The sequence below is a fragment of the Podarcis tiliguerta genome (assembly GCF_965153285.1).
Source record: "Podarcis tiliguerta genome assembly, chromosome: 3".
NCBI classification, from domain to species: domain Eukaryota; kingdom Metazoa; phylum Chordata; class Lepidosauria; order Squamata; family Lacertidae; genus Podarcis; species Podarcis tiliguerta.
Genome location: NC_139536.1, coordinates 48,785,323 through 48,810,044, shown reverse-complemented (window position 1 = coordinate 48,810,044; position 24,722 = coordinate 48,785,323). Strand labels below are relative to the sequence as shown.

The 24,722-nt window shown below is 40.8% G+C and overlaps 1 protein-coding gene across 5 annotated transcripts; it reads right to left on the bottom strand.

Annotated features, from left to right (window-relative positions):
• Nucleotides 1–380: 380 nt before the first annotated feature.
• Nucleotides 381–24,630, bottom strand: LOC310674691 (uncharacterized protein). 5 transcript variants are annotated; one of them, XM_083434323.1, is made up of 6 exons: nucleotides 21,526–24,630; nucleotides 16,151–16,230; nucleotides 14,432–14,587; nucleotides 13,296–13,314; nucleotides 7,332–7,412; nucleotides 2,089–3,132 (listed from the first exon to the last, which is right to left on the bottom strand). In XM_083434323.1, exons 1-5 carry the CDS (start codon nucleotides 21,552–21,554, stop codon nucleotides 7,379–7,381), a joined length of 318 nt encoding a protein of 105 aa, XP_083290449.1. In that variant the 5' UTR covers nucleotides 21,555–24,630; the 3' UTR covers nucleotides 2,089–3,132; nucleotides 7,332–7,378. The 5 variants fall into 5 exon arrangements, 1 of the variants encoding a protein (XP_083290449.1); XR_014509696.1 differs by lacking the exons at nucleotides 7,332–7,412; nucleotides 13,296–13,314 and adding an exon at nucleotides 381–1,432 and having other exon boundaries at nucleotides 2,916–3,132; XR_014509697.1 differs by lacking the exons at nucleotides 7,332–7,412; nucleotides 13,296–13,314.
• Between the last annotated feature and the right edge of the window lie 92 nt (nucleotides 24,631–24,722).

Below are 24,722 nucleotides of genomic sequence, written 5' to 3'. Positions count from 1 at the left end.
ATGAACTAGCTCATCACACATCGCTTCTGTCTTGCTGCATATTTCTATTGTTGTATGCTACCCCAATCTCCGAGTGGTGTAGTATTCCCAGGGTTCTAGGTGCTTACCCAGGGTGCTTTCCTTAGAATGAGGGTCAGCAGAGACTGGAGTCTTTAAGATACATGGTTTATTTGCACATACATATAACCTGAGCCTCCAATGGAGGGTCTCCCCCAAGATCTTGCTTCTCCCTTAGTCACAGCCTTGGATTCAAGCAGAAATCAAGCATGACTCTCACTCCCTGGCCTCTACCTGCTTCCAGCCCAGCTCACAAACACAACTCTATGGCTATTGTCCTCACTACCAGCCAGATGGAGGGGTCCCATCCATTTGCCCCACTAACAGAGCAATGTTCTGTAATATAACTCCTTGAAAACACTCTTACCTTTTAAAAACTACATTTTTAAAAAATAAAACACATTAAAAATAGCTCCAGTAAATATGATGCAAATATCTTTCAGGGAGTGAGAATACTCTCCCTGATGTGAGTCATTCCTTGCATGAACATGGGTATCATATGAAACTGCCTTGTACTGAGTCAGACTATTGGTCCATCCAGCTGAGTATTGGTTGCACTGACAACAGTGGCTCACCCAGGTTTCATGTTGGAGTCTCTCTCAGCCTATGTGGAGATGCTGCAGGTGGAACATGGGACCTTCTGCATGTGGTGAACATGCATGTGGTGCCCCTGAGCTCTGGCAGTGTGGCAGAATTTGGGCTCTCAAATTTCAGGGGCGCCCTGCATGATGTTAAAATTTGGCACCACTCCACCTCTCATGCTCATTCTACAGCATTGTTGTGGCGGCCCCTGCAGCATGGTGTCCAGTCCTACCCTAAAACCATCTCTGGCTCTGACCCTTGGATGATTACATTCCGCTCTCCATTTGCCACATCTCTAATTTGAATTCTCTGTTGTGGTTGTTTGTGGAACATGTACAACCTTTTTTAAGGTGTCTCTCCTGAGGGGGTTCTCTCATGTACAAACAGAGTTGCACTCCAAAATGAACCCCCAGGCTTGTTCCCCTCCTCTTTTGAGGTTTATCAAGGGACAGTGAAAACGGCCGGAGAAGGCCAGTTCACACATACAGTGCAATGTAAGGGCCGGCTTCTTCATGTCTTCATTTCAAGCCACAAGAGACTGCTGTTTTGTAATATGTTTACGCTGTGTACATAAATAAGCTTTTAGAATATGAACTCTTAGAGGCTAATACTGGGTGGTTATATTTCTAAAAGACTAGGGCATCTGTCACATTAAGACAGGGGTGGCTAAACTTTGGAACCACATTCTGTCCATGGTGTTCTGACATAATGAAAAGCTGCAGTCAGTCAAAGACAGTAGAAGAAGTTTCTGATCTCTTCCACATGGCCACGGCAGGCTTGCTTAAATTAATTCCTGTAATGACAAACCATAGAAGCTTGTGTATAGTGTTACTACCTTGACATTATCCCTTCAGGATTTTTTAAAAAAGTTTCATTTGATTGTTTCCAGCAACTGGTAATTAACATGTATATCTTTGTTTGTTTGTTGGTCATGCTTTCTCCCCAGACTGTAGCCACTACAGTCTTTGGTATGGACAATCCAGGGCTGGCACAATGTTATGACTTAAACCATGTTCACAGTTCGATTGAAGTCCATCCTGCTTTTTGAGGAAAATGACTCTTTTAGCTGGCCACGAGTTTCTGAGCACTAGGGCAGTTCTGTGCTGCAGCTGACATCACTACAAAAATGTTCATGAGAGCTCTGCATAAATAAAAGTGAGGCATTCAGCCTGTGGCACACCTTGCACTCTTGAATACATTACAAATCATTCCAAAGTTTGGAAGACATGCTTAGCCAGCTTCTCTGCATTTACTGCTTGGTGTGAGATGCTAGCTAATTACGCCTAGATTATGATGTTGATGCATAGGTTAGATAAGAGAATAATTTGCTGCTACTTCCCCACCCAAGCCAGTATCCCAGACATTTCCCTTCAAGTTATGGCCTATTAAGCAGGCTTTATATCGAAATGTTAGCATTGGTTAATTCAGTGAGACAATGAAGAAGGGCTATTTGCATTTTGCTCTTTAAAAGATATGAATGCATGAAAATGCAGAGTAAATGCATTTCTTTAGAGAAAAAGTTGTCTGGTTGGAATCGTGCCCGGGCTTTTCCTGCAGCAATGCTGGTATACCTGCAGCAAACATGATTGTAAAGTGTTTATTGGAGTTGCTGTCAGACATGTGCCCAAAAGCAGTGTCTGTCTCCATCTTGAAAGGGCAGATGGAGGTCTGGTTTAATGAAAATGCAAGTCTGTCAGATTTTTGTTAGCTCTAATCAATATTTCCAATAAGTTGTAGGACTTCTCATCTCTAGCCAAGTGGCATACACTCAAGCAGGTGAGAAATTCTATCTCGGTGCGTAAACGCCCCCAAATAATTGATGTGAAATATTTTCTCAGACTCCATAGCTCTCCACAGAATAACACCGTAGTTCCAGAATATCCCATCTAGGATACTAATCAGTCATGACTATGCTCACATTGTATCCCACAGGTGATCAATAACTTATAAAGTAACAAAGCAAAGCTTCCATTTGTGGCACTAATGCTGCAATGCTATGAACTTTCTGGAAAGTAAGCCCCAATTAACAGAGACAGACTTTCTTCTGAGTACACATGCATAGGATCACATTGTAAATTAAACCCAGAGAGTGATCAAGAAAGTGGACTTTAGAAACAGGTGCTTGTACTGGGAGGGAATAAGTGCAGATGAGAAAATGACTGCAATTCATTAACAGGCAGGAATAAAAACCTGTTCTCCTCCTTCTCCGAGTTGGGGTGTGTTTCAAAAATAACTCATCACATCATCCATCAACATATTGGTGAAAGGTTTCATACCATTCCTCCCACATTATGACAGTGAAAAAAATGGAAACGTTGATATGACTGCATGATTTGCAAGTTACACCCGAAGCTGTTCCAAGGTAAGTATGCTCTCTGGTTAATTATAGGAAGCCAATGAACAAGGCCCAGTGTCTAATGCCAGACAGAAAGATGTTCCAACCACTTTATGAACACTGCTAACTTGTAGATCCTTTCCAGCGTGTAACTGTGTCTGAGGAGGAGAAAAAATGTAAAGATGAAGGAGAATACCAGTGACTCTCAATTTTGGATACGTTGATCCAATCTATCAAAAGAAATCAGTGGGCATCTTCACATTTCACCATCTAGCCTCTCTTGTACTCTGTGAATGCTGTTAATGTGCAGAATAGAGCTAATTTTATACTGAATGAAGAGCTTTTGCACTCAAATTGCAGAAGCAGAAAATGCAAGGAAAGTTGATTTAAGGGTCACTTAATGGTCCAAATTAAGCCTCTCTGACACAGATTGGAAACCCCCTGAACGATTGTATGATTAACTCAGAAGTTAACTCAGAGTTAACTCAGAAGAATGAAACATTTGCATAATCACAAGCAGTAATAAGGAATGTGGTGATGAGCACTGAACAATGCTAAAATCATCCTGCAGACTACAGTACAGTAATCTAGCAGTTCTTTAATTAATAAAAAAGTGGGAATGGCAAATGTTTTTAATTAATGAAAAGTCTGACTCTATTCTCTTTCAGGCAATGTGGTTGCTCATCGATCTGTTCCCATTCATTTTCTTAAATGAATCACCCCCTCTTCCTTCTCATTTAATAATATTGATGAGGCTACTGATAAATGTTGATTAGGGTGTGCCTGAACCTCAAGATTTGTCTTGTATCAGTTTTGGTTTTTGCTATAAAAAAAATCGGATCTATTTCTGAGTCGAAACTGTTTCTTGATCTAATCTTATATTTCCCCAATCCATTCAAGTGCTTATTAAATCAGTGCATATTTCTAATGAAAAGAGAGCATTCTGGAAATTTTCTTGGAAAAAGACACATTCCCTTTTGAGAAATGCATCCTTGACTCTAGTTTCTGGAAAGTTTATTAAGAGGCTTTATATCTATGATCTCCTTGATTTCTGACTTATCATCCCTAGTTTATTGCATACATTGGTGAAAGAAGGGGATTTCTTTATGAGCACATGAAAGGAATATATTACATGTGAGGAAATATAAAGCCTGACCTTTTAAAGGTCTTCAGTGAATCCATAAAACTGAAGATTCATCCGAAGCCTAAGAGGTCCAGTTTGCACTCCCCATGCAAAGCTTAAATAAACATGGATTCTATATACATTGTAATGGGTCGCCAGGTAAAGTCATTATTCTTTGCCCTCATCTGCTGCTTTATATAGGCCGCACTGCTAGACAGAAAATAAAATTGTACCAAGAAGATCCAAACCTGCAGGACTGGGTAGGGAATCCTACTAAGAAGCTACAGGAGTAAAAAAATAAAAAATATATATATCACGAGTGAAGGCCTCTCCTATATATCTTCCCTGAAAGTGAGGCGTCAGTGATGTTCTGATTCGCATAGGGTCATAATAATCTCTTGCCACAAATTACACTGCAGTTTTAAGAATGAAAAGCGTAAGCCCTCCTCCTACTTCTGTCTTGTGTCTACAATAATAACAGAGTTTTACGTTTGGTGCAGATAATCACAAACAATAAGCAGGTTTTCGCTGGTTTAAGTAAACAGTAACAGAAAGCCAAACCTGAAGATTACACAAAGGCTGGAGGATAATAACGGGTTCTCTGATCTCATCTAGACCATGGAAATCAAGCAGCTGGCAACAAGGCAGAAGGTAAATCTATTTAGGAAATAAGACTATGATCCCCCACCCACCCATTTACCTAGGAGCATTATTTTATAGCTGAGATCTCAGGTTTTGTTTCACTCATGTATGTGAAAGCACATCCCGCCTCCGAATCTTAGAAACTGTAGTTTTACGCACACAGAGGTAAAATTCCCAGCACCATTAACAAACTACAGTTCCCAGGATATTTGGGTGGTGGGGAGATGTGCTTTAAATGTACAGTGGTACCTTGGTTCTCAAACGTTATGGTACTCAAACAACCTGGAACCCAAACCCGGCCAACCTGGAAGTGTTCCGGTTGTGAACTTTTTTGGGAAGCCGAACGTGTTCTAATTTGAGTGCCACACTTCCATTTTGAGTCTTACGCTGAGGTCTGTCTGTTTTTGCTATTTATCTTTCGTTTTTGTTTTTGTGGCTTTTTTGTTTTGTTTTTGTGACGGTGTGGGACCCAGTTCAGCTACTGATTGATTGGTTGTGTGACTGCAGTACATTGTTTATTGCTTTCATTTCATGGATCAATGGTCTCGTGAGATAGTAAAATTCATGTAAAATTCCTGTTTTAGGGGTTGTTTTTAAAAGTCTGGAATGGATAAATCCATATTGCATTACTTTCTATGGGAAAGCACACCTTGGTTTTGGAACACTTTGGTTTTAGAATGGACTTCTGGAACGGATTAAGTTTGAGAACCAAGGTACCACTGTATGGGGTGTACACAGCCAAGATGCCAGTCTTATCTGGATATGGAAACATTTCTACAAAATCTATAGGAGGTAATTACACAGCAGGTAGGGGACACTTCACAAAGAGTGGAAGGGTGTAGTGTTGGGAAGAAATTGGGTGGAGAGGGCACTACAGGAAGTAAAACTGTAGATCAAAGACGTGGAAAGCTCCAGAGACTCATGGCATTCCCATTGGTCTCTTCAGCTTGGCGGGTCACAAGTTGTGCAGACACGTGATAGATTATATATATCACCTAGGTTTTGAATATATCAAAATATGTTACAGCCTTTCTATCTGATGCACTAACACCAATATAAATACCAGTTTCTTTCTCCAGATGTAAAAAAATCCACATAACTTTAATAACCCTCCTCAATGCAATGGCTTATTCCAACAGTTATTGTAATATTTATCAAGAACAGTAATCCTTCTGGGTGTTTTCTGACTGTCCTTATTCAACTGATTGCCTTTTTTAAAAAAAGCCGCTTTCCAGTGTTTTTTATGTAATCATCTCAGGCCCAATCACTTATTTGCTTCTTAATATGCTTCTTAACTAAGCATATTCTGGAAATATTTGTTTGAGTGAAACAGATTTGCAGTACATGTATGTTTACAAAATAGCTTGGCAGGGAAGGATCACACTTGCTCCTCCGATGTGAAAAGAATAGAGCTTGTCACCAGAATGTTCTAAGCACAGCTAACTGGAGGTTGTGCCATGCAGCAAAATTACACCTCACAGCTGGAGCAGCCCAAGGCTGCTTACAGATGGCCAGGTATGGGTGGAACAGGAGATGTGAAGCAATGGTGGAACAGTCGGGTCATTTAGTATCCAGGATTAGACCTCCTCAATGCTGAAGGTGCTTTTCTTGAACATCCCCCCCCCCCCGTTTCATTGTCCAGTCTAGTCCTTTCTGTCTACCTGTCTGCCCTTCCTTCCTGCTTGCTGTCGGAAGGGAGTGAAAATGCCTGCATATTCAGAGTGAGGGCAGGCAGCCTGAACTGGCTTCATTTGTCCTCAGTGATGCCTGTAGCTGTGCCTAGGCAAATCTGGCTATGTTGCATCACTATGTGATTTCCAGGGAGCTCAATTAATCAAGGAAGACAGTACATAATCACAAGGGAAAATGGCACCAAATCAGCAGCAGAGAAGGAAAATATGGACAGAGAAAAGGACTGGTTGGTGTTTCTTTTTAAAAAAGATTTACAGTCAGTCATGAAATATTTCAGCTGCCCTGAAAGCACTATTTTTGACAGGAACATCCACAGAGCAGAATATTTGGAATCCTGTTTAAAATGAGGGACAAAAATGTGCATGAAAACCACTGCACTCTATCAAATGCACGTTGCTTGAAAACAAGCTGCCCCTAACTAGTTGTGAAACGTCAACAGGCAGCAACTTATATTGGCTATACTGTATAACATACATTTAATACATATCTCCCTACCCACCAAATCCTGGGTTCTATGGTTTACCTCTCACAGAGCTACAATTCCCAGTGCTCTTAATCCCCATTGGAGGACAGGATATGGACAAATGCAGTAGCCAATCGTAACAAAGCAACCAGGAATAAAGCTGTCAACCCTAATATAATGCAAGGCACCAGAGGGCTCAGTTTGGGGCTAATGGTAAGGAAGGACTCAGCTGCCTTCCTTGCTGCATTGCCAAAGTAGGTTGCTGCTAGCCTGCTTTTCCTCTGTGCTTCAGATGACCAGAGGATGTCATTCTAGCTAGGGAGCCTACATTTCCTTATAAATTCTAACTCTGGCATGGTTATTCAGTATCAACTGCATTCAAGCTGTCCATCATTGCTTGCCAGCTTGAGGGCATGGTAGCCTCCCAGTTTGGTTACCTTCCTGATAAGTTGCTTGCTGACACCCAGATTTCAGTGTGTGACATTCAGGACCATTCACAGCCAGGCAACAGGCTCATTCTAAAAGAAATGTAATAATGAAGTTCATATTTCAAGTCTTTGGTAATAGAAGTGAACATTCTAGAGATGCATTTAATTAAAGGAACATGAGAGATTTGAGGTGGAATCCTGCAGAGTTTGCAGTGGCTGAACATAATGTCCTCTTTAGCATTCTTTCTGCCCTCAAATGTCAGACAGTAAAGTCAAAATTGGATCCAATAGTAATATAGTGGCTGGTACAAAATCTGATACATTTGAAATTCAGCTCCTTTAAGTGACATTCATTGACTCTGCACAAAGAGATTGCATAGGCTGTCAAACATCTTCAAGTAGGTCATCTTTTGGGGATTAGACTAAGTTGCTATCTGTTGACATTTCACAACTGACATCATAAGCTTCTTATAAATTGAATGAATTCTGCTTCTCTTTTCTTGGGGGCTAAAAGCAGATGATAGCTGAAATTTTGCCATGTAAAAGGGTGATTTGGTTTCTTTCTCAAAAGTAACTACTGTAGCAGTTTGGGGGGAGCTTAACCTCTGATAAGTGCATCTCCCCACACAAATTTGCCACCCAGTAGGTATGAAGATCTACTCTGGAAATATGATACACATTTCTTAAACAGAGAGGTGCTGCTGGGTTCTCACATGGGATGTGTAGTTTGAAGTCCTGACCAATGACCTGTAAACCTGCACTCCTAATGCCAGACTCATGGGGACCGTCTGGCCATGATTACACAGTAGCAAGGGAAAGGCATTCCTTTCTTATTACATCATTTTTCATGTCTGAGCCCAGAGATGAAAATAGGACGTGAATCCTGGGGAGCTACGGCTTAAAATAAGCCCTAGGTCCTGATAGTCACAAACACAATCTGTGACACCAACAAGCCACTCATAAAGTTCAACCAAAGAGGTATAAGCGTGGAGTTTCAAAAGTGTTTAATTTTGACCTAAATCTGCTCATATGGCAACCTTTTGAATGCAAGGCGTGTACTCTGCCACTGAATTACAGGCCATAATTCCTGGGTGTTTCAAATAAAAGGCAAATGTCTGGTTGTCCTTAAGTTGCTTTGGCCTACACAAGTCTTAAAGAGTTCCAGTCTGGTTTCTTACTATAGGCAGGGCTCAAATGTAATCTTTTTTTTTTAAAGGGCCATAACTGCAACTTAAGTGTGGTTAGGGCAAACTGGATAATAGGTGGCAGGTGCAGAAATTAAGCAGATGGAAAAAGAGAGAAACAGACAGAAAGATGTCAGCAACATCAATAGATTTTGTTTATTAAGAGGATTTGTATCCCACCCTTCCAGTTGCCCAGAACAGCTTACATTAAATAAAATAAAATAAAAATAAAATAAAAACAACAGTATGGAACATGTAATATTAAAGAATATTTCTAGGTCACCCTATAGCACTGGGCTCAAAGAAGCTTACAAATATAAACCAATGAAGCAAATATAGGTGCAGCTAAAAATGACAAGTTTGGGTCGCTTGGTGACTGTTCTATGTGAAGTGGCACTATCTGAACATAGCGGGTTACACATTCTGTTGAATTTGTGGATTGTAACCATAGATGCCCAATTTATGTAATCTTTCAGGCTTCTTTGCTCACACATCTGGAGTCATATATGTTTCTTTCATGTATGCTTGCCAACCGTATGCCATCTTTCTCATTGCTTATCCTATTTTGTCAAATAAGCAAGAGCAACAATGTATGGATGATGAATCTCCAATGAGATTATGAGAGCTGAACATATTTGTGCCTTCAGTGTAGCATTCCAATCTCCACATTTCAATCGCATGTTTAGATTCCTCTTTACTAACTAAATAGTTCTCAAATCCTGCCTTTCATGATTATAGAGTATCCATAAGGGCCGAGATCCTTGAAATACCATGCATATTTTTCACCTTTAAAATATGTTCATAAGAACTGTCTTCACTGCTGTCACAACTTTTAAAAAATAATAATCACAAAAATTCTTAATCATAAGACATTTTAGTGCGTTGGCCCGTTAGAGCTAATGAGATGACCTTCAAGTCTCCCTCTTCCTGGAATAGTTTAACTATTTGCCTCATACTCCTTTTGCATGCAATTCTTCACTCTCCTTCTTCTGAGAGACTGCTAAGATCAGGTGCAGAGTACCTGCCCATTGTTAATACTGTTCACTATCTTATACCTAGCTCTTCATTGGTATCGATCAACTGAACATTCACTCTTACCATTTTTAACAGATGGTCTCCTCTCTGCCTTTAATTGATTGTTAATCCATCACCATTTACCCGTTGTCTCGTGCCATTTGCTGACTGTAATTAATTGCCTTTTCTACATTGCCATTAATTGTCATTTATCTACAGTGTATCTCTTTTTTATATTCAGCAGCAGGAAAAGAGAAAAAGTTTGCTTATCTCTAACAGCATCTGCCCCTTCCATTTTTGCTTATTGCAGGCTCTAGGACTGCTTCTCTACTTTTTCTACTCCCCCCCCCATGGATCACTGCCTTGCCATGGCGAAGGGGCTTGAAGAACTCAGAGAAGCTATAAACTATGCCAAGCAAAAAAAAAAGTAAAAAAAAAAAAGTAGAGACATCACCTTGCCAACAAAGGTCCGCATAATAAAAGCAATGGTTTTCCCAGTAGTGATGTATGGAAGTGAGAGCTGGACCATAAAGAAGGCTGATCGCCGAAGAATTGACGCTTTTGAATTATGGTGCTGGAGGAGACTCTTGAGAGTCCCATGGACTGCAAGAAGATCAAACGCATCCATTCTTAAGGAAATCAGCCCTGAGTGCTCACTGGAAGGACAGATCGTGAAGCTGAGGCTCCAATACTTTGGCCACCTCATGAGAAGAGAAGACTCACTGGAAAAGACCCTGATGTTGGGAAAGATGGAGGGCACAAGGAGAAGGGGACGACAGAGGACGAGATGGTTAGACAGTGTTCTCGAAGCTACAAACATGAATCTGACCAAACTGCGGGTGGCAGTGGAAGACAGGAGTGCCTGGCGTGCTCTGGTCCATGGGGTCACGAAGAGTCGGACACGACTGAACGACTAAACAACAACAACAGGACTGCTTCCTGTATTATATTTAGGAGCATGGAAATACCCCCATGTTTCACTCCTTTTTGAAATCTAGTTCACACGTGTGTAGTTTCACACTAGTCCTCTATTGCAGCAATTTGTATAACATAATCATTGCCCTTGTTTTCCAGAGGGTGCCATCATCTGCGGTACTGTCCATAAAGAATCATTTGCAATTGCAGATCCATGATTAGCAGTCTTCCAGGAACATATGGCTGTGTTTCATAAAATTCCTTCATAGTCAAATTGAAGGACATATTTTGTGTGAAATGGCCCTCCATTGGGTGCTCAAGTAGCTATGTAGCAAGAGGAAGGATGTTGCAATCACATTCTGTTAAGGTTGCCATTTTGTGTCGGGGGGGGGGGGGCAGAAACATTTCTATGATTCCAGGTGCAGTTTTCTCTAACATTGGGAATGTTTAGTTTTGGCTTGTTAAGTCTGTTATTAATGGTGAAAACCCTGCATGAAAATGGGCTGCAATACTACAGGCTATACCCTAACATCATCTACTGGGATTTGACAATCTTTAATCATTTAACAATGTGTATTTGGATGACGCAAAGGCAAGAAGATAAATGTGTTTGAAAAAAGAGCGAAATGTTTAAAGAAAAACCTTGGAAGAACAAGTATTGAAGTGAATTGTTTTCCTTTACTGCCAGTATAAAGCCAATCAGGGGGATTATAGTACTTTGAAAATTCAGGATGAAATCCTATACTGTACACACGTACTTTGCAATAAATCCCACTAAACTCAACAGGATTTACTACTGAGTAAACATGTATTGGATTGCATCATAAGCATGTTACCTACGTAAGTCTTATTTTATAACATTTGGTAAAATACAGGCCCCTATCCCGAGAAGCTTGCTATCTACAATTCAACACAGTGGAGACCAGAGAAAAATAAGAGAGATGGAGTCACAGGAGAAGGACGTGTGTTTATTTCATGCATCCATATGCTTGCCCTTATTTACAGCAGGCACAGGGTAGCCAATGTGGTGTTCTACAGATGTTGCTGATCTAATCTTTTTGTCATCCCTGGCCAATGATCATGCTGACTGAGGCTGATGGGAGTTATAGTTGAACAACATCTGGAGGGCACCAAGTACCCCTGCAGTACCATATGACTTTAGGGGCTGGGCCAAAGGACTGTATCCAATACTGCTCTTCCACTTGTGCAGAAAATTCCAGTTTACACAAGGGAACTTCCCCCTCACCTCCCCTGCATTCCCCCCTTGTATCTTCAAAATCTGCTCCAGAAGGTTGGGGAACCCTCGGCATCAGATATTGGGGGTCTGAAGGAAGAGGAGAGGAAGGGGAACTCCCTATAGTGCGAAGGGAACTCTGGTTATACAGCACTGGATGCAACCCACAGAGAGGAACTGGAAGGAAGATTTGAGGGAATATTCTTCTGAATATAATGTCTCTATCCCATATTATGTATCAATAAGACTTGAAGCCACATAATTTTAAATGGTTAAGACGTAATACTCCGAAGGAGTCTATTTTTTTGGCAGGAACACTATTTTGCACACACTGAGGCCACATGCTGCTTGATCCTTAATCTTGCACCTGTTGTTTAAGAGCTAAACAACAATTGAGCCATAACACAATGCTTTAAAGCACTTGTAGATATGATGCAAAAGGCCACCATGCTTCGGAAAAGTACTGAGATTGGGGTCAGGTGTCAAAATGCATCCAACATGAAAGTGCACCTGCAGCAATGTTGTGTGAACAGAAATGTCTCTGAGATTATGGCACTGCAGGAACTGATGCCGAAAAACCCAGTACATTATAAAAACTTAAGAGACGGGGAGGGATTAATTGTAAGCAGCAGGGACACATTGGGTGGTGGTCCCATATTTATCAAATTCTCTTGCTAGTGATAAGATATGGGCTAGCTACTGCTGGTGTAAAGGACTGCAGACTGAAATGGGTAAGGAATCAAAATCAAATCATAGCATTTACTCTTTGGGAAACTGGTTTTTGAAAGCTGGAGCAATGTAATCCTAGTTTGGACAAAGTTTTGTTGATTATATGTAAGACATGGGCCTAGAGTCACATGAAACATCATACCCCATTGTTATTGGATAAATCCTCCCTTCCGTCTGCAAACATCTTTTTAAAAGGGTAAGTTGTCCAGCCCCCATGACAGACATCTGTGAGTTACATAAATAGTAGATTAAACAATCTCTGTTGTTAGGAGTTAATTCTGGCCATAAAGTGCTCCAGGTGAACTGGAAGGGAGATAGTGTAAATAGGTTTTGTGATGGCTACATTACATTTAAAGTACAAAATATCCAGGCAAATCCTGAATGATTTAGGTTACAATCCTATAAGCACATTTACCAGAAAAGTAAATCCTATTGAATGCAGTGAAATGTATTTCCATGTAACTATGTTTGGGATTGGTCTGTAAATCTGGATTAATACGGTACAAGAGTGTTCTAAGAACAAGGTTAGATTGAGTGTGACCAAAAGTTATGGCATTTCGGTTACATTAAGCAGAGTGTTCTGCAGGGAGTTTCATATATCCCATCTCTTATCTAAACTGAAGCTTGTTTAGCAAATTGCCTGTCGGAAAGATAGGCTTTTGGTTCCCCAGTTCTGTAGTTAGGAATAGCTGTATTATACACACAGAGTGACTTGCAATTCTGTGGGGTTCACCAGCAATTCTGTGCTCATTTAATTAGTTTATATCATGACTGAAAGCCTTTAAGTCAGTGTATAGGTGAACAGCCTCCAAGCCTATTTCCCACCTGCTCCTGTTGCTAATTTCTTCATTAACAAAGTGTGAGAATTTATTTATTTATTTGTTTAAATTTGTATACCTGAGTTTTAATTGGTTATCTGAAGATCACAGGGTGGTTCACAACATAAAAATATAAAACGAGAACACAAAATACATAATAAAACAAAAGCAAACCAATAACTTGATGCATGCTATTGAATTAAGAACATTAAAAATTAAGAACATAAAAAAGTAAATATGATAGTTAAAGAGGTTTTGCATGCAACAAAAATTCAATAAAAAGTTGGGGGGACTCATAAGTAATAATCCACAGGAAGTTTTTGTCTAAAACCTCTTGCTTTCTCACAAATGAGTAATGGGGCAAAAAGCTCTGCACTGCAATATTAACCCACTGCAATAGACAGGAAAATGAAACTTCAGTTGGTTATTATGGTTTCCTGCTGTGGCTTTCACTTGTGCATTGATTTATTCTTGTCTGAAAATTTCGAAGGCAATCTGGATTGCTTACTTGACATTATCATTTACCTCTTCTTTTCAGATGATTCAAAAGCGCCATGAACTAAATGGTTTTAATGGCAAATGGAAACAGAGAAGATGCCGTTCTCATTTAGTTATTCCTTATACACATGTGCACATATTACGATCCATCAACTTATTCTAATGGCATGATTGGGTAACCTTGCATTCCTTACTGTCAGAATTGCTGAAAACAGTGGTGGGGAAAGCTATATTATTCTGCACTAAGAAAATAAATTTCTAAGTCCACTTAATCTGTATTCTGACTCCTGTATAAATTGCAAATCTGCATGTATTTCCATATTTTACATAATTTATTCTCTGCTTATAAGAAGGAACACTGAGTTATGCAGGTTACTGAAGCCCCACTTCTGAACACTGCATAACTTGTTCAACTTCCCATTCAAGGTTCTGAGATTCCATTGTCCATACACTCTTCCTTCAACCCTATGGGCTTGAAACAGATCTTTATAAAATGAAAGTGGATTTTTTTGGATGTTCAGTCCTCTGCCTGGAACCAAATTACAGTGGAACCTCGGGCTGTGGATGTAATCTGTGACGGAGGCACGTCTGCAACCCACAGCGAAACCCGGAAGTAACCTGTTCCGGTACTTCCGGGTTTCCCACGGTCCGTAACCCCAAGACACGTATCCTGAAGCGTCCATAACATGAGGTATGACTGTATGTGATTGTGCTTACATTGAATACATGGCATCTTAATGGCAGAAGTGCCTGGGCGCTGACGGCTTAGAGATTCTTTTACATCTGTGTAATTTTGTCCCGTGTATCCAATGGACAGCCTGGTCCTACAGCTGAAGTGAAGAGAGGTAGGATTGTGCATAAGCATGGAGAGTCCTGAAAGAAAAGGAATTTGCATATTACTTTATAGGGAACACTTAGCTTTGCTTAGTTTTTTATGGGTTAAATGCCTGTTTTTACATTGGAATACTCAAAGCAGAACGTGAAGATTTGGAGAAGCTCTCAAAATGAACGATTCATTAATCATGTTTATTTAGAATTTGATTACAGTCATACCTTGGGTTATAGCTGCTTCAGGTTGCGTTTTTTTGGGTTGTGGACCGCCGAAACCCAGAAGTACTGGAACGGGTTACTTCTGCATTTCGATGGTCACGCATGCGCAGAAGCGCTGAATCGCAACCTGCACGTGCACAGACGTGGGTTGCAAACGTGCATCCCGCATGGATCACGTTTGCAACCTGAGCGTCCACTGTATTAAAAATTTTACATTAAAATTAGAAAGTTGGCTTAAAATCTAAGAGCACATTTCTTAAGATTATCAATAATCTACTGTTTTAATATTAAAGGAACTGACTATACAAGAGATTCCTCAGCCACATATATTTGTATCTCATGCCAGCTTTGTAGTCTGTCACGTTAACCCAGATGGCTAAATTCTGCTTCCTCAATGGTTCCTGGCAGAACGACTGGTTTTAGATATTCCAGATTTAGAAGAAAGTGGGAAGGAGGACCACATCTAGGATGTCCTTATCGGGCTGCTGCTATTGATACTGTGAAGCAAGCCTTGCAAAAGGAAGTCCATTAGATGCTAGGAAACTTGGAAATATATGGATAGTAGCTTTATTAGTGCATAATCAAAGAACTGCAGTCTATTCTGAAAGACAATCTATCCTTCTCACATGACTTGAATATCCTTACTTAAAGACAATTGCCCAAACTGAAGAAACTATGTAGCAGCAACAATGGCCCACTCAACAGGGATGCATATCTAGGCCCAGCAATTGCTCCTGTAATAAGATGGTGGCGGCAGCGGGGGTAAGGAATGGGGATGGACCATTTTCTGTTCTGCCTCAAGTGCCAGAAACATTCTGGGCCAGCCCTGTATATGCCCACTTGAAACTATCAAATTTAGGATCAGTAGAGACGGGGAGGAGCAAGCTCAATATGGAAAGTAACTGTCCCTTGTTAATGTTTATATGTTAATCAGGGGTACCAGTTCAATACCAGTACTGAGTGATCAACTCTGCACATGCTCTGATCAGTGGCGAAGCATATGCCCTCGCTGCCCAAGGTGGGCGTGCTCCCGAAGGGGGTGGGGAGCTGAGAGTGCCCTCCGAGGTGCGGGATAGCCGCTCAGGTGCCCGGAGCGGTATGCACGCCCTGCAGCCGGGGGCGGAGCCAACTGCCGATGGCAGACATTCACCGTGCCGCCCGCCCACAACTCCCAAGCCTCCCCCAGCTGTCAAAATGAAGAGGGAAGGGGGGAATGCCGCCGGCAAAGTGGCACAGCTCCCCCCTCCCCCTGACAGCTCGGGGTAGGCTTGGAAGTTGCGGGCGGGTAGTGCGCTGAATGTCACCCCCCCCCCAGGGATGACACCTGGGGCAAGCCGCCCCCACAGCCCCCCTTCCTCTGCCACTGGCTCTGATTGGATCTTTTGCCTCTTGGCAGTCCTCCTCTGCCCAGTCTTCTGTCTAGACATGTATGCGTAAAATTTGCCAATTGACAACAGGCACGAAAACTGATGATAGAAATATATTTGTTTTAAAGGTTCCATTATGCTCTTTATTGTATTAGTAAATAAACAAGAGTTATGGTTTTTAGGAACTAAAAAGGCCAACATTTAAATTGAATGTACACACATTCCACTCCCCCCTTCAAAACTTTACAAATAAGTACATTAAAAAATAACCGAACCTTTTATATCATATGAGACAAACAGCCTGGTTCCAAATTTCTAGATTTCAAGCACAGAGAAAAAGAAGGTGTACTTACAGGTCAGGCTGCACAATGTGGTGAAGCATGATTTTATTTTATGCTGACATGGCAGGGACATCATAAAAGAATCACAACAGGATATGCTGAGGCAAAAGTCGGGAACTGAGAAGCCACGGATGAATCCTGACATCAGCTTTTTCCAGGTGTTGTAAGCACTATGGTAGGTGAGCGTCTTGCAAACTGATTCAGACTAGTGAACACCAGCAAACCAAGAATTCAAGGGGAGAGATGGGGTTGATCTGTTTCAATGTGGACTACTAACAGGGTAACATAGGGCAGAGGAAATTAGGAGAGCTACTGCATCTAAACAGAAATGGTAGCCCCAAATCCCTGGAACAGGGATTTGTTCAGTATTTTCTGTTTTAGACACTACTAGCTACTGCTGCTCCTAGTAGCAATGTTTGAAAGCTCCAGTGTCAGAAATTCTGTTCTATATCTTTGTTCCAGTGATGAGCAATCTCAGCTGGCATTAGAATGGAGGTGCAAGAGTTAAGTACACTGATTTTAAGTGGTACTGTGATTCCCAGATTAAATGGTGGGCTGCAAATTAATAGTGCCTGTGAAAGCCTTCTCACGAGCTGAATGTGTCATGCTGCCAGCAGAGGATACCGGCAATTTTGCAGCATAATATGCTAAAGAAGTTTCACTTCTGGTCAAAGGTTTGAACGGGCAGGTATGTCAGGATCATCCAAAAATGTACATCATACCAAGACACTGGTGAGGTGCAAAATGAGGCCCTTAATGAACATAGCTACCAGATGTTTTACAAATGGGAAAAATCAAACAGAAAACATATAGCTCTTTGGTTATGCCAATTCTTCATCTAGCTAATAATTTAACTTTGTTTTTTTAAAAAAACTTTTCTTTTAAAAGGAATTGCTTTTAACTGCACAAACACATATTTCATGAACTACTCCGAAACTGATATTTTAAACAGCAAAAATCAATAAAACTTGGAATCATGCACTAGCAACAAAATACTTTCTGGCTATTTGTACTAATTGCCTAGTAAGGCATCCACACCCTCTCATGGCTTGTTACCAGAAATAGACCTTACTATGCCTCAGTTGCTTTATAAAGGGGGGTGCAGGAAGAAGCAACATTTACATTTATTTGTCTCAGAGGGCTGCTGAGCCGTAATTAATTAATTCTTGGTGGGGGCTTTTCCTTCTTCAAAAACCAGGTGCCTTACATATGCCTGCATATTTTGAAGATTTTCATATCAGCTAATTAGAACAGTGGGACACATACTATGCTACTGGTTCTAAATATCAATTTTTGATCATACATTACTGTCATTAAACTAAATGTTTAGCTTGAATCAATTTAGAAATCATCCTACATTTGGTGAAATAAAATTACTTTGGGTAGAGTATTTACCGTACTTTCCCAGTGTTATCAGTACCATAGAAATCCCAAATGGTATATATCTGCTTCTCTGTTGCAGGGTGCTTTATTTTTGAGCAGTTAATATACTTTTGAGTGAAGTGAAATGAGCTATTCACATACATCTGGGGTTGGTTCAACTAAATTGTTGCATGAGCAGAACAAGGTCCGCTCACACAACTGGCCTTTTTGTCCTGTCCTTCCTCCACGCCCCCTAAATCTGCTCTGGTGGGTTGAGGGAAAACCCAGAACAGGCAGGGTGGGGGGTGTGGAGTCCCACTGCATGAGCAGAACTGCATGAGCAGAGTAAACTCTACTGGATTCAAAAGGACTTAATTCTGAGCATACATGGTTAGGATTGTGCTGTAAGTTGTGATTCTTTTGGCATACCATTACAGTGGTACCTTAATTCGTTCCAGAGGTCCATTCTTAACCTGAAACTGTTCTTAACATGAAGCACCACTTTAGCTAATGGGACCTCCTGCTGCTGCTGCACCGCCGGAGCACAATTTCTGTTCTCATCCTGAAGCAAAGTTCTTAACCTGAAACACTATTTCTGGGTTAGCGGAGTCTGTAACCTGAAGCGTATGTAACCCGAGGTACCACTGTATATAATTGTTTGCAATTCATGGGAATGGGCGTGAAATGAGAAATAACTAAATTTAAAACCCCAGGACTTTTTGATAGTTGGCCCATTAATTTCAACAGGCTTAGGCTGCAATCCAATACTCAAATTAAGTGGAGGATGCTCTACTCAACTCAATCGCCCTTCTGATTACTCACATCAGTGACTGCACTTGGGGCATCTAACTTTGCATAGGATTGATACGGCTTTAAACACATATGTAGGGTCTCAATGCAATTGATATGAATTACATGTGTAGAATTACGAAGTGGAATGCCATCAAATATATTAGTAATTCTCATTGGTGTAATAAAGTCCACCCCGCCCCCTCATACTGGAAAACCGCATGTTTAATTAGCTGGCTTAAATGATACTTTGATGCATGTAATCTACACAACAAATGAGGATGGGTTAATTTTGCAAGGAAAAGTTTTTATTTCCTAGTTTGTGTTAACACTGTCCAAACATAATAATAATAATAATAATTTATTATTTGTACCCCGCCCATCTGACATGTCAGTCTTTTACTTCAACAGGTGTTTTACCCTAGTACAGAGAGGAACAGCAGAATTAAATGTATTTTTCTCCCTTTCCTGAAAAATCTAACTTCTCTTTTAAACTGACTGAGGGGGTGGAACGGGGAAAGTTGACAGAAGCTGAGGAGTATCTGGTTGGGAAAAAACTATCCCCCAGATATGAGGGGTTTTTTTTATTATTGACCAAATGAGAAAGGGAAAGACATTGGCAAAAGTGCAGGAGCACACCATAACAATTCAAAGTGGACAAAGCACTGAGGGTAAAAAATGAAAGTGACATATGGAGAGATATGCTGCGCATAGATGTATATATGCTAGTATAGCAACATCTGAAGCAAGATAGACAACTGTTTTTTTAAAAAAAGTATATCGTAGGTACAAAAGAAAACTTGTATAATTGAGAGAACTGTTATCTCTAGATACAAATGCTATGGGAAAAACAGGGAAGTTGTTGCTTCTTCATCCCAGAATCATAGTGTGTAACCTGGGAGGGATTTACTCAGCCTGCAATCTCCTTCTTGGAACTGTGTCTACAAGCTGACCTCATCAATACTGTATTTATGTAATACTGTTTTATGTAGTATTTTGTCTGATGAGTTATGGAGAAATCAAAAGCTTGTCACACTTTAGTGACAATTTTGGTTGGTTCTAATAAAGATGATGTGGATTTTGGAGTTTTATTCTTTTCGTGAACCAACATGGCAACATTTGCTTTTTAGGTGCAGTGAGGACTATAAACAAAGCCCCCCCCCCCCCCATTTTACCCATTTACTATGCCCGACTGCAAGGGAGATCATAGGACATTGGCACAAAGCAAAACAGTAAGAGAGTTTGTAAGTTATTTCAGGTGTACTGCTGAGTCTAATTCCAGAAAACCTGTTGAGTGAGTATCTATCTTTGAAAGGTACTTTCTGTCCTTTAAATTCAGTGACCCAGAAATCTGATCCTGATCCGAGTTCTGAAGTCATTTCGTTGTACATGTTAACATTAGAAATGTGCAACATTTATTCTGGTTGTAAGATTACTGAGAAATTACGCAGGCACTGAATAGCAGAGGGAAATTAGTTGTGATGACCAATGAGAGCCAGTGGTAAGTTGAAGCTATATTACAGAATTATGGAAATGATTGGAAGTAGCTGGCACATCTTTCAGGTGAGAGGAGGGTATGAAAAAATAGTTGAGGAGCAAAATTACTGACAATGCTGCAGACCCCATAAGACCCAGCCATGTGTCTACTGAAGCTGTTAAGTTTCTGGATAAGTAGATGCTAATTTTTCAAGTTTATCTCTACAACAATGGAGACTAGGGTCTGACCTTTATATTTGGCACAAGATATTCTGTCACCACACCATGTACTAGAAAATAAGTTCCAGTACTGTATAGTGTTGGCAAAGGAATTCAATAAATTTTAGATATGAGCCTACCTCAGCTAAGCTTAAGTGGATCCTTTTAGAGTACTGTGGCAGTTGACTAAATACATATATAAATAGCAAATAACTAAAAGGACAGGCCCTCAACTCATCATTTCCTTGATTTTATATTGGCTTTCAGATACTTCTGATTATTTGAACTATCCCTTCCAGCCGTTATGGATTTTATGGTAATTTCTGCATCTTTTAGAAATGAAATTCCTTAAAAAGAAAACAAGGTATAATTTTACAGATTATAATAGTACAATAAAATCTACATAAGCCTTAGAGCAGTGGTGGGAACCTGTGGCCCTTCAGATGTTGCTGGACAACAACTCTTGTTATCCCTGGCCAGTGGCCATACTGACTGGGGATGAAGTCCAGCAACATTTGCAGGGCCGCAGATTTTCCTACCCTTGGCTTAGAGGTATCCTACAAACATGCAACTTTCTTGCATAAAAGTTCAGGAGAAGCTTTGGATCAGATTAGTTCTCTATTATAGGACTTCAGCAAGTGAGTGTAGGCTCTGGACTTTCTAACCACAGATGAATGCACATGGAACAGTGACTATAATAGGCTTTTGTGCATGGCTTTAAGAATGCTAAGGGCTTTGTTTCTTTTGCTGCTGTTACTACATTTGCAAAGCTGTGATATGAGTACACTTTCCCCACCTTATTTTTAAAAAGTAAATGAGAAAAAAATGTAACCAAAAAAGTACAAAGATAAGGTCCACCCAACTGTTCAGATAGCTCACAGTTGGAACAAGTAACTTGTACCAATGACAGGGTAGGCATTGTAGGAGGAAAATATAAAGCCCCGTGGCCCACGTGTGTGGGGTAAATAACAAAAGAATCTGCTGGGCACCTGGATTCAAAACGTGGGGCTAAACAGACACTCCAACAGGAGAGAACCCTTGGTAACAGAGTTTAAATTCACATAAGTCAAGCAGCAGTGTAGTATGGAAATGTAGACTGTTAAATCTTTTTATCCTGTTTAGTTCGCTTGCAAAGTATTCCCCTCTTTCTATCCCTTGCAATGAACAGACCACACACTTTTAAGTAAATTTAAAATGCTTTACTTACAAAACGTTCAAAAGGTCAGATTCATGCATTTATCCAAGCAGCAGCAAGGAGAACACAGGCAAAAGACCCTTGGCTAGAAAATACAGAAAGTTAGCTTCAAACATATGCTCTAAAGTTGCTGTTTGCTTAGACACGTCTTCCTTAATCAGTTACATGGCACGGAGAGAGATGTAACAGGAAGAGAATACTTCACTTCCTCCCTCATCAGAGAAGGGGGCCAAGTCTAGAAATCCAGCTCTATTATCTTAACCCCTTCTTGCACTAACTAGCACTCATGCATGGCTATGCTTGACAGCAATTTCCCAAAGGTATTACATGAGCTTGATACATTTGTGGTTTCTGATTCTTGACATGCATATGAGAATGCTAGCTAAATACCGTCTTGTGGCCTCTTCAGAGGCACATGAACCTATCCAAAGCTTTTGTGCAAAACTCTCATGGAACGGGAGGCCCCCAACAACTGAATTATAAAGTTTATTCAAATAATTCTATTACGCCTTTTACATTGGCTGATGATACACATTTTTGAAACCCATATTTAAATACAACTAAAGCACTCAAGTAAATAAACAGAAATCCAATCAAAACATGTACTGAATTATTAACTTTTGGATTTTCCTACCCCCAAAAAATAATGAATAGGTTATCTGGGGGAAAGGCTTGAATTTTCTTTGTGCAAAGATATCCCTCTAATAGAAACACAGATTTAACAGAATACAAGAGGATAATGACCAAGAAAAGGAAGTAAAATTTATGCATTTTTACAGTTCAGTGATTGTATAATAAAGCTACAAGAAACAGACTAAAAATAGTGTTCCTGAAGAGTCAGTATTATTTTCCCCATTTTTAAAAACAAGGCTTTTCAAAGAGTTTCCTGGAATAACTACTTCATATACCTGCAAAGAGTGTGCAATTGAAAGGGTTGGCACTGCAAGAAAGACGAATAGAGAAAAACCAAGAGGCATAAAAAACCATATACACTCCTATGCCCTGACCCCCGCATTAAGAGGAGCACCAGTCACTAGAGGAAATTGGGTAATCCTGGCTGCATGGAAGACAATGTTGGGGAACACACAGAGCTCACTGGATCCTGACAAGGGTTTTTTTAGGGATAGAAAACCCTCCTATACCCACAGCAGTTCTTTGCTAATCTTGACACTGGGGTCAAATAAAGCAATAGCTTTAAAAATGCCAATGTACTTGAGACATAAATGGGAGATAGTATGGATTGAACCCAAGAGGTTATGCACATGCTCTATTATGGAATCCTTGTTTAATGGAGGAACTTAAGTGACTAAAACTACAATCCTGTGGGAATACTCTTAGGGAAAGACCCACCATTAACAAACTGAGGCATACCTCTTATCTGAGTTGACAATCAATTTATTTAATTTACCAATTCCTTCCCACCACTTTTATTATGCTTTACTGAATTTCCTAGGGCTCAGCACAGCTCAACACTTAGAAACATGTTATCCAAACACTTAAATATACATAGACTAAAAGTTATCCTTAAAAAAATCCTCTAATACCCAGCCACAAAATGCTTGCTCTGAACAGTGAAGGCTTATGGTACTCCCAGAAAATTGGCAAGCTTAGCATTTTTCTGGTATCTGGGAAAGCAAGTTCCAAAACTGGAGAGCTTTATTATGAAACAAATGAGAATGGAGAGAATGTGTATGAAAACATTGCCTAAGGACAGATGAATACTGTACAATGAGCAGAGATCTATTCTCCCCCCTACTTTTATCTACTTCCCTTGCTCCAAGAGATGACTCATTCCCCAAACCGGTCTGATGGGCATGGCCTCTCTTGCTTTTTCTTCATACCAATCACCGGTTCTCAGCTGCTCTGTAAAGTCTCTACATGCTTATCTTGTTTGCATGCATGTGCCCATGTACACCTCCACTCAGTTCCCTGCTCCAAGACACCTGCTATCTCTCCTAGCCTCTCACCACCAGACTAGTGTAAGCCTAAGAGTAGTCCATGCATCTGGATAAACTAATTTATTACAATCAGCTTAATACATTTTTAGCTGTTCTCTGGGGAAATGGTAAAATCTTTAATTTTAGACAGAAGCCAGGCTTATTCATTCTCACAAGCACATAATGTGAACAGGGAACTGCATTCTACGATATCCTGATGCCAACCCTCCCGCTTGCGTCACTCAACAGAGATTCTTACTGTGCAGTTTTTCATCCTAAGTGCTGTTGGCGGATTCTGCAAGGAAGCAACAACTTTGGCAGGGCCTACTTTGCCAAGGCTTTGCCAGGTCCCTGTGCTTAGAAGTACTATCATTCCTTGGGAAGTATTTCCCTGTGGCACTTCCAGTCCTAGTGCAAGAGCTGCTGGAGGCAACTGTGCAGCACAACCCACCAGCGATGAATGGGCCTTACTCCTAATAAGTGATCTTGAACAAAGCAATACTGTACTATGCCAGTGTACAGAGAAGGCAGCCACACTGATTTCCATGGGACCAACTCCTAGATAAGCGTGCATAGGATTACTGAAAGATGACCTATTTCAACACTACCTTCTCAAACCTTAGTTAAATATTGTGGGTAACCCTACTCTCAAACTGCTGTCCTAAACATAATTTCTGAGGAGAAACCTCCCGTGCCTATTATAGTGGGGCTTACTTCCCAGCAAAAACTTGCATAGCAATTCGCTGTGCATAGATTTCCCTATTATTCCAATTTTAAACATGAAGCATTGCAGGTGGGTGACCGGCACTTGCCAAAACTCTCGCAGGCAGAGAAGAGAGGGTTTATTTCAGCAAGTTCCACCCTGCTTTTATTTACATTTTTTTTGGGGGGGGGGAAGTATTATTATATACACGCACACGCTTAGGAAGGCTGCAATCCTCCCTTCTGAGTCCCCAGAGAGCACCATGGCTAAACAACAATTAATCCCTTCACGCGATTGCCATCCTCCCCAGCGCCTGCCTCCGCAGCCCGCCGCCGCCACGCACAAACCCAGCCCCCTTCAGCCGCCACCCTTCATTGTTCTTGCCGCCACGGCTCTCTACCCGTCCTCGCTTAGTTCAAACCAAAACGCCCTCAACTGCTAATTTCCCCCTCACACACGGGGGGAGAGAGAGAGACAAGCGGGAGGAGGAGGAGGAGGAGGAGGCGCGAGCACCGTGCGCTCGGCCCTCTTTCCGCGCGCGCGCTCGCCGGGCTGTTGACCTGACACCC